The sequence below is a fragment of the Boleophthalmus pectinirostris genome, unplaced genomic scaffold, assembly GCF_026225935.1.
Source record: "Boleophthalmus pectinirostris isolate CB_2022bp ecotype Guang Dong unplaced genomic scaffold, ASM2622593v1 HiC_scaffold_17, whole genome shotgun sequence".
In the NCBI taxonomy this organism is placed as follows: Eukaryota; Metazoa; Chordata; class Actinopteri; order Gobiiformes; family Gobiidae; genus Boleophthalmus; species Boleophthalmus pectinirostris.
Window position 1 is genome coordinate 38,561,132 of NW_026571115.1, and position 10,000 is coordinate 38,571,131.

Here is a 10,000-nt window from a genome sequence, read left to right on the forward strand (position 1 = left end):
TACTACTACTGCTACTGCTACTGACTACTACTACTTACTACTACTACTACTACTGCTACTACTACTACTACTACTACTACTACTACTACTACTACTACTGCTACTACTACTACTACTACTACTGACTACTACTACTGCTACTACTACTACTACTACTACTACTACTACTGCTACTACTACTACTACTACTACTACTACTACTACTACTGCTACTGCTACTGCTATTACTATTACTACTACTACTGCTACTACTACTACTACTACTACTACTACTACTACTGCTACTACTACTACTACTACTGCTACTGCTACTGCTACTGCTACTACTACTACTACTATTACTATTACTACTACTACTACTACTACTACTACTACTACTACTACTACTACTACTATTACTACTGCAGTACTGGTCAGTATGTGTCAGTGTAAATGAGGCTAACGCAGTATCTGTGTTTAGGACGGTGACCTGAGTTCAGAGTTGCCTTGCGCCCCCTGCGGGCCGGACCAGTCCCTGAGTTTGTCCCAGAGCGACGAGAGTCTGAGCGCTCGCTCCCGAGGCTCCGGGCGCTCGCAGGACACGCCCCTGGACGCCCCCGCCGAGCCGCCGCCGCCGCCCGACACCCCCGAGTCCAGAGACCAGACTCGCTCCAAACACGTCCCCCAGGGCACCGCCACCGTCTTCAAGTACCCGCCCATCCCCGCCAAACCCTCGCCCCGCGGCCCCGCCTCCTCGCCCCGCGGCCCCGCCCTCCTGAAGCAGCCTCACGTGTCTCGGGGGTCTCTGTCCGACGGGGAGCAGGGCGAGGACGAGGAGGAGGCGGTCCTTCCTCCGTCCTACGCCACGCTGAGCCGGCGGCGCTCGCAGAGGGGCGCCCCCGGGGGCTCGGAGGGGGAGCGCGTGGGGCGGAGCCAGTCCTTCGCCGTCAGAGCGAGAAGGAAAGGCCCGCCCCCTCCTCCCCCCAAACGCCTCAGCTCCGTCAGCTCCCCCAGCGACGACCAGAGCGACAGCAGCGCCTGCGACAGCCCCGGGCGAGTCCGGACCCTCGCCAAGGCCCTCGAGGGCGGCACACCTGCGCCCAGCCAACAGGTACAGACAGACGGAGACCTGGGTTAGACCTGGTTTAGACCTGGTTTAGACCTGGGTTAGACCTGAGTTAGACCTGGTTTAGACCTGGTTTAGACCTGGTCCTGGGTCAGTTGTTTTCAGTCCTGAGTTCTGATTGGCTGTGTCCTTTCCTTCTGTCCAATCACAGGAGGGCGCGGGGGCGGTGGTGCGGCAGCGGGTCCAGAGGTCGGACTCGGACTCGGAGGAGCCGCGGGCTTTGGGGGGCGGAGCCTCTCAGAACAGCTCCAGCGAGTGCATCCCATTCGCCGAGGAGGGAAATCTGACCATCAAACAGAGACCCAAAGCCCCGCCCCCTCCCAGAGCCCAGGACGTCCTACAACTGAGTCAGAACCAGACCCGAGACCAGACCAGGGACCAGAGCCGAGACCAGAGCCAAGACCAGACCAGAGACCAGACCAGAGACCAAACCAGGGACCAGACCCCAGAGTTTAACCTGAAGGAGTCGGACACAGTGAAGCGTCGTCACAAACCCAAAGACCCGGGGGAGGGGCCTCAGGGGGAGGGGCCTCAGGGGGAGGGGCCTCAGGGGGAGGGGTCTCCAGGTCGCGGGGCTCTGGGCTCCGACAGCGTCACTTCGAGTCAGGAGGAGCTCAGGGCGTTTCCTCTGAAGCCTCCCCAGGATCGAGCCCCCTCCCCCGGGTCGCCCTTCAGACCTGAGCCGCCCTTCAGACCCGGATCTCCGCTCAGAGCAGGTTCTCCTCTCAGACTGACCCAGGACCGAGCCCCCTCCCCGGGCTCTCCTCTCAGGCTGGAGCCCCTCTTCAGACCCGGTTCTCCTGGTTCTCCTGGTTCTCTGCACAGACCTCCGCTCTCCCCCAAACCGCTGGTGGCTCCTAAACCAGTTCGTCAGAGTTTGCTCGGCCACGGTGAGTTTGGGTTTAAGTCACGTTGGCGACGATCAGTAATTAGAACCATTTAAACTTTAGTCTTTTTACCGGATCGAAGTCACCGGGGCCCCACCCTGGAGCTGGGCCTGGGGTGGGCGCTCGAGCGTCTGGGGCCGAGCCTTTCCCCGCGGGGCCCGGCCATCCTCCCGCAGGAACCATAAGTTCTATATAATGTATAATGTTGAACTCTGTGACTTTGAGTGTTTTGAATGTTCTGGATGCCATCGCTCCGATAAAGGTTAAAGTGGTTAAAGAGGCAAAAAGCTCCGTGGAGGAATGATGACTCAGTCAGAGCACAGAAAAGGGAGTGCCGGAAGGCTGAGCGGAAATGGCGCAAGTCAAACCTCCAGGTTCATTATGAGATTTACAGAGGAACAATGCATATGTACAACTACACTTTGAGTAAAACAAGAGAGAAGTATTTTTCGGACATTATTGGTAATTGCAGTAACAACTCTCGTGTCCTGTTTGCAACAGTGAACAGATTAACAAACCCTCCAGCTCCACTGCCACTAGAACTAATTTCCACATCTAAATGTAATGAGTTTGCAGTTTTCTTTAATGACAAAGTTCAGGGCATCAAAAATGCCATCAATTCCACAACACAAATAACAAACTGCAGCCACAGAGACACTTAGAGCTGAATCACTTTGCACCTGTAACTGACAAAACTGTTTTAGAGATCGTTACCAGTCTGAGTTCATCTACTTGCTGCCTGGACATGTTACCCACTAGATTTTCTAAAGTCTGTCCTCAACAGTTTTACTTTCACCACTCACTCACATAGTGAACATGTCACTTCAATCTGGAACATTCCCAAATGCGTTGAAAACTGCGGTCATTAAGCCTCTCCTAAAGAAGAGCAGTCTTGATGCCACAGTACTGAACAATTTCCGACCCATCTCAAATCTGCCGTTTTTTGGCAAAGTCCTTGAAAAAAGCTGTTTACCAACAGCTTACGAACTTTCTCCAAATGAACAACTCCTTTGATGTTTTCCAGTCAGGTTTTAGAGCCCACCACAGCACTGAGACTGCTCTTATCAAGGTGACAAATGACATCCGCCTGAACACTGATGCAGGCAAAGTCTCAGTCTTGATCCTGTTAGATCTGAGTGCTGCTTTTGACACTGTCGATCATGGATCCTCTTACAGAGACTAGAGGACTGGGTGGGCATCTCTGGTACTGTACTAAACTGGTTCAAGTCCTATCTAGAAGACAGGAAGTATTTTTGTTGAAATTGGAAACTGTGTCTCAGATCACATGGCCCTGACCTGTGGGGTGCCTCAGGGGTCAATCCTGGGCCCCCTGTTGTTCAATCTCTACATGCTGCCATTAGGCCAGTTAATAAGCAGCAATAACGTGTCGTACCACAATTATGCAGACGACACTCAGATCTACGTCTCTCTGGCAGCAGGAGACTATGGACCAGTGGAGTCACTTGGTCACTGCATCCAACAGATCAGTGTGTGGAGGCAAAACAACTTTCTCCAGCTAAACTCTGACAAGACTGAAGTCATAGTGTTTGGTCCACAGAAACAAAGGGACAGTGTCAGCAGTCACCTCCAGTCTCTCGCTCTAAAACCTTCAAATCAGGCAAGAAATCTCGGGGTAATAATGGACTCAGACTTGAACTTTAACAGTCACATAAAATCAATAACATCTGCAGCCTTTTACCATCTAAAAAACATAGCAAAAATCAAAGGTTTACTGTCTAAATCAGACTTGGAGAAACTTATCCATGCATTTGTCTCCAGTAGGTTAGACTACTGTAATGGTCTGCTCACTGGTCTCTCCAAACGAGCTGTGAGACGCTGAACATCCAGAACATCCAGAACATCCAGAACATCCAGAACATCCAGAACATCCACAACATCACAACATCCAGAACATCCAGAACATCCACAACATCCAGAAACATCCACAACATCCAGAACATCCAGAACATCCAGAACGCTGCAGCTCGGGTCCTTACTCGAACTAGGAAGTACGAGCACATAAGTCCTGTGCTCAGGTCTCTGCACTGGCTTCCTGTGCCTCAGAGACTTTAAAGCAGCTCTGCTTGTGTACAAGTCTCTCCATGGCCGAGCACCAAAGTACATCTGTGACATGTTAGTGTCATATGAACCATCTCGCACTCTGAGGAGCTCAGGGACCGGCAACTCCTGCTGGTGCCAGAGTCAGAACTAAACAAGGGGAGTCAGAGTTTCAGGTTCATGCAAGCTAAAACCTGGAACAGTCTGAACATGTGAGACAGACTCTTCTGTGACGCTGTTTAAATCCAGACTCAAAACATTTCTGTTTAACTGTGCAAATAACTGAAAGGTTTTCATTCTGCACTCTTCTCTCCAATTTATGTCTCTCTTTTTTAATTTTAATCTTCATGATTATTTATGTTTTGATTTGTTTTTATTATGATTTTAATGTATTTCTTATTCTGTAAAGCACTTTGAATTACTTTGTGTACGAATTGTGCTATACAAATAAACTTGCCTTGCCTTGCCTTGCCTAAGGGTCTGGTGCAGTCGAAGACGGGGGTCTTGACAACCAGATCTGTGGACATGGAGACTGCCCCCCCCACCACCTCTCTGGGGGGAGGAGCCGGAGGTCGTGTGGGAGGTTGAGTGTTACCGACTAGATACAGTCGACCTCACCTCCACACAGCCTGGACTCTGGAACCAACTCCTCGAGGGAGGCTGGACTCACCACAGAAACAGAGAGTCCAGCCGCCCTGCCCCCAGCTCACTGCCCCCGGCTCACCGCCCCTGCTCACCGCCCCCCGGCTCACCGCCCCGCTCACCCCCGGCTCACCGCCCCCCGGCTCACCGCCCCCGGCCGCCCCCCGGCTCACCGCCCCCGGCTCACCGCCCCGGCTCACCGCCCCCCGGCTCAGCCTCCGTGTGTTGGAGTTCCTCTCGCTGGACTGAAGCCGAGCCGTGTTCTATTATTGGACTTCTGTGTTCGTCACAGTTTGTCCAGAACCACCACCCTGGTCCATCAGTGCACGTGGCACCAGGTCGCCCTCGGCCGGAGGTCGATGATCAACTTTGTCGTTGTATCACGTGACCTCCGGCCGTGTGTCTTGGACACTGGGGTGAAGAGAGTCAGAGCTGTAGAGTTGGTTCACTGGTGGAGGAGGAAGCAGGTCCAAGTGTGTAGTGAGGGTCTGTTGGGAACGTCTGGCAGAGCCTCTGTCAGAGGAACTTTCAACTCACACCTCCAGGAGAACTTCTCCCAAATCTCGTGGGAGTCTGGAGACATGGAGTGTGAGTGGGTTTTGTTCTCGGCCTCTGTTGTCGATGCGTCCGCTCGGAGCTGTGGGCGTGAGGTCTGAGGTGCCTGTCATGGAGGTAATCCCCGAACAGCTGAATCCTGAACCCCCTGGTGCCGTCAGGCTGAAGAAGGAGTCCTGTTGGGCCTTGTTGACTCGTGGGACTCCTGAGGCAGCTGATGGTACCGACTGGCCAATCACGCTGCAGCTCGTGCCGTCGCAGAGGCAAAAACTCTGAGCTGGGAGGAGTTCGGGGAGAACATAGAGGACGACTATCAGACGACCTCAAAGAGATTCTGGCAAACTGCCCAGCGCCTCAGGAAGGGAAACAGTCAGGACCGCCCCTGTCGCCGGTTCTGTTCATTGTGTTTCTGGACAGACTGACAGGTGGACAGGTGCAGCGTGGGCAGATTGACAGGTGGACAGGTGCAGCGTGGGCAGATTGACAGGTGGACAGGTGCAGCGTGGGCAGTGATGCGGTCACTGTATTGGACCGTTGTGGTGAAGAGGAGTTGAGTCTCCGTTCCTTCCCTCACCTCTGGTCATTTCCCGAAGGACCAGATCCACGATACAGGAGACACAGATGAGTTTCCTGCGCAGGGCGTCCGGGCGTCTCCCTTAGAGACAGAGTGAGGAGCTCGGTCACACGGGAGGAGGAGGAGGAGGAGGAGGAGGAGGAGGAGGAGGAGAGGAGGAGGAGGAGGAGAGGAGGAGGAGGAGGAGGAGGAGGAGGAGGAGGAGGAGAGGAGGAGGAGGAGAGGAGAGGAGGAGAGGAGGAGGAGGAGGAAGAGGAGGAGGAGGAGGAGGAAGAGGAGGAGGAGGAGGAGGAGGAGGAGGAGGAGGAGGAACTTGGAGCCAAGTTAAAACTGTCTCTGGAACTGCTGACCTCAATGAGCTTCATTTGGAGCTGAGCTGTGGTTGACGTCACTCAGAACACTTCTGTTACAGTCTATGCTCTGCTCCTGTCTGCACCTGTCTGCTCCTGTCTCTGACCCTGTGTGTTTGTGTTCAGGTTCTGGAGGTTCTGGAGGTTCTGGAGGTTCTGGTCGTTCTTCTCCTGGCGTCTGCGTCTCTGTGCTCCAGAGTGTGGCCTTCTCCTCCCCCTCCTCCCCCCGCTGCCTAAGCCCCGCCTCAGCCCCGCCCGCAGCCCCGCCCGCTCCCTCAGCCCCGCTCTCAGCCCCGCCCGCAGCCCCGCCCGCTCGCCCTCTCGTGGTCACATGACCTCTCCCTTGTCACATGACTCTGAGGTGCAGCTGCGATTGGATCAGACGAGTGTGAGTCTGGAGGCGGCGCTGCAGGACGTCGAGAGAAGCCTCGAACACGGCCCCGGGTACTACACAGTACTACAAACTACTACATACTACTGCACAGTACTACATACTACTACATACTACTACACAGTACTACATACTACTACATACTACTACATACTACTGCACACTACTACACTACATACTACTACATACTACTACACAGTACTACTACTACTACTACTACTACTACATACTACTGCACAGTACTACATACTACTACATACTACTGCACAGTACTACTACTACTACTACATACTACTACTACACAGTACTACTACATACATACTACTACATACTACTACACAGTACTACTATACTACTACTACACTACTACTACATACTACTACTACTACTACTACACTACACAGTACTACATACTACTACATACTACTACACACTACATACTACATACTACTGCACAGTACTACACTACTACATACTACTACATACTACTGCACAGTACTACATACTAACTACTACTACAGTACTACATACTACTACATACTACTACAGTACTACATACTACTACACAGTACTACATACTACTACATACTACTACACAGTACTACATACTACTACATACTACTACATACTACTACACAGTACTACATACTACTACATACTACTGCACAGTACTACATACTACTACATACTACTACATACTACTACACACTACTACATACTACTGCACAGTACTACATACTACTACATACTACTACACAGTACTACATACTACTGCACAGTACTACATACTACTGCACAGCTAACAGTACTACATACTACTACATACTACTACACAGTACTACTACTACACTACTACTACATACTACTACTACTACTGCACAGACACAGTACTACTACTACACTACTACTACATACTACTACATACTACTACACAGTACTACATACTACTACACTACTACTACTACACAGTACTACACAGTACTACATACTACTTACTACTACTACTACACTACTACTACTACACAGTACTACACTACTACTACATACTACTACAGTACTACATACTACTACATACTACTGCACATACTACATACATACTACTACATACTACTACAGTACTACATACTACTGCACAGTACTACTACTACATACTACTACATACTACTACTACTACTACTACTACATACTACTACTACTACTACTACTACTACACAGTACTACATACTACTACATACTACTGCACAGTACTACACTACTACTACATACTACTACACAGTACTACTACTACTACATACTACTGCACAGTACTACTACTATACTACTACATACTACTACTACTACTACTACTACTACATACTACTAACATACTACTGCACAGTACTACATACTACTACACACTACTACACTACTACTACATACTACTACTACAGTACTACACTACTACTACTACATACTACTGCACAGTACTACTACTATACTACTACATACTACTGCACAGTACTACATACTACTACACTACATACTACTACAGTACTACTACACACTACTACTACTATACTACTACTACACTACTACATACTACTACACAGTACTACAGTACTACTACTACTACTACTACACAGTACTACATACTACTACACTACTACTACACTACTACTACTACTACTACTACTACTACTACTACTACTACACACTACTACTACTACATACTACTACACAGTACTACACTACTACACACTACTACACAGTACTACATACTACTACTACACAGTACTACACAGTACTACATACTACTACACTACTACTACATACTACTGCACAGTACTACTACATACTACTACTACTACTACTACATACTACACAGTACTACACTACTACTACACAGTACTACATACTACATACTACTACACAGTACTACACAGTACTACATACTACTACATACTACTACACAGTACTACATACTACTACATACTACTACATACACTACTACTACACAGTATACATACTACATACTACTACATACTACTACATACTACTACTACACACAGTACTACATACTACTACACAGTACTACATACTACTACATACTACTACTACATACTACTACATACTACTACATACTACTACACAGTACTACATACTACTACATACTACTGCACAGTACTACATACTACTACATACTACTACACAGTACTACATACTACTACATACTACTGCACAGTACTACATACTACTACATACTACTACACAGTACTACATACTACTACATACTACTACACACTACTACATACTACTACATACTACTGCACAGTACTACTACTACACTACTACTACTACTACACACTACTACATACTACTGCACAGTACTACATACTACTACATACTACTACACACTACTACATACTACTACTACTACTACTGCACATACTACACACTACTACACTACAGTACTACTAACTACTACTACTACTACTACTACACAGTACTACTACATACTACTACTACATACTACTACACACTACTACATACTACTACACACTACTACACAGTACTACATACTACTACATACTACTACACAGCTACTACTACTACATACTACTACACAGTACTACATACTACACATACTACTACACTACTACAGTACTACACAGTACTACACATACTACTACATACTACTACACTACATACTACTACATACTACTACACACTACTACACACTACTACACACAGTACTACATACTACTACTACTACTACTACTACTACTACACAGTACTACATACTAACATACTACTACACACTACTACACTTACTACTACTACTACTACTACACACTACTACATACTACTACACTACTACTACTACAGTACTACATACTACTACACAGTACTACTACACAGTACTACATACTACTACACACACTACTACACACTACTACACATACTACTACATACTACTACTACACAGTACTAACTACTACTACTACATACTACTACAGTACACAGTACTACATACTACTACATACTACTACATAGTACTACATTCTAGTACATACTACTACACAGTACTACATACTACTACACAGTACTACATACTACTACATACTACTACACACCACTACACACTACTACATACTACTGCATACTGCTACACACTACTACACAGTACTACATACTACTACACAGTACTACACACTACTGCATACTACTACACACTACTACACAGTACTACTATACACTACTACTACATACTACTACACAGTACTACATACTACTACACAGTACTACATTCTACTACATACTACTACTACACACTACTACACACTACTACACACTACTACTACTACATACTACTACACACTACTACACAGTACTACATACTACTACATACTACTACACAGTACTACATACTACTATACACTACTACTACATACTACTACA

The 10,000-nt window shown here is 47.7% G+C and overlaps 1 protein-coding gene across 1 annotated transcript in view; it reads left to right on the top strand.

Annotated features, from left to right (window-relative positions):
* Nucleotides 1-10,000, top strand: part of LOC110170334 (caskin-2-like) — a 44,794-nt gene that overhangs the window by 31,859 nt on the left and 2,935 nt on the right. The window contains 4 exon segments of the mRNA XM_055152438.1: nt 461-1,090; nt 1,257-1,995; nt 6,298-6,422; nt 6,425-6,615. Of these exon segments, the coding sequence (XP_055008413.1) occupies nt 461-1,090; nt 1,257-1,995; nt 6,298-6,422; nt 6,425-6,615 (1,685 nt within the window).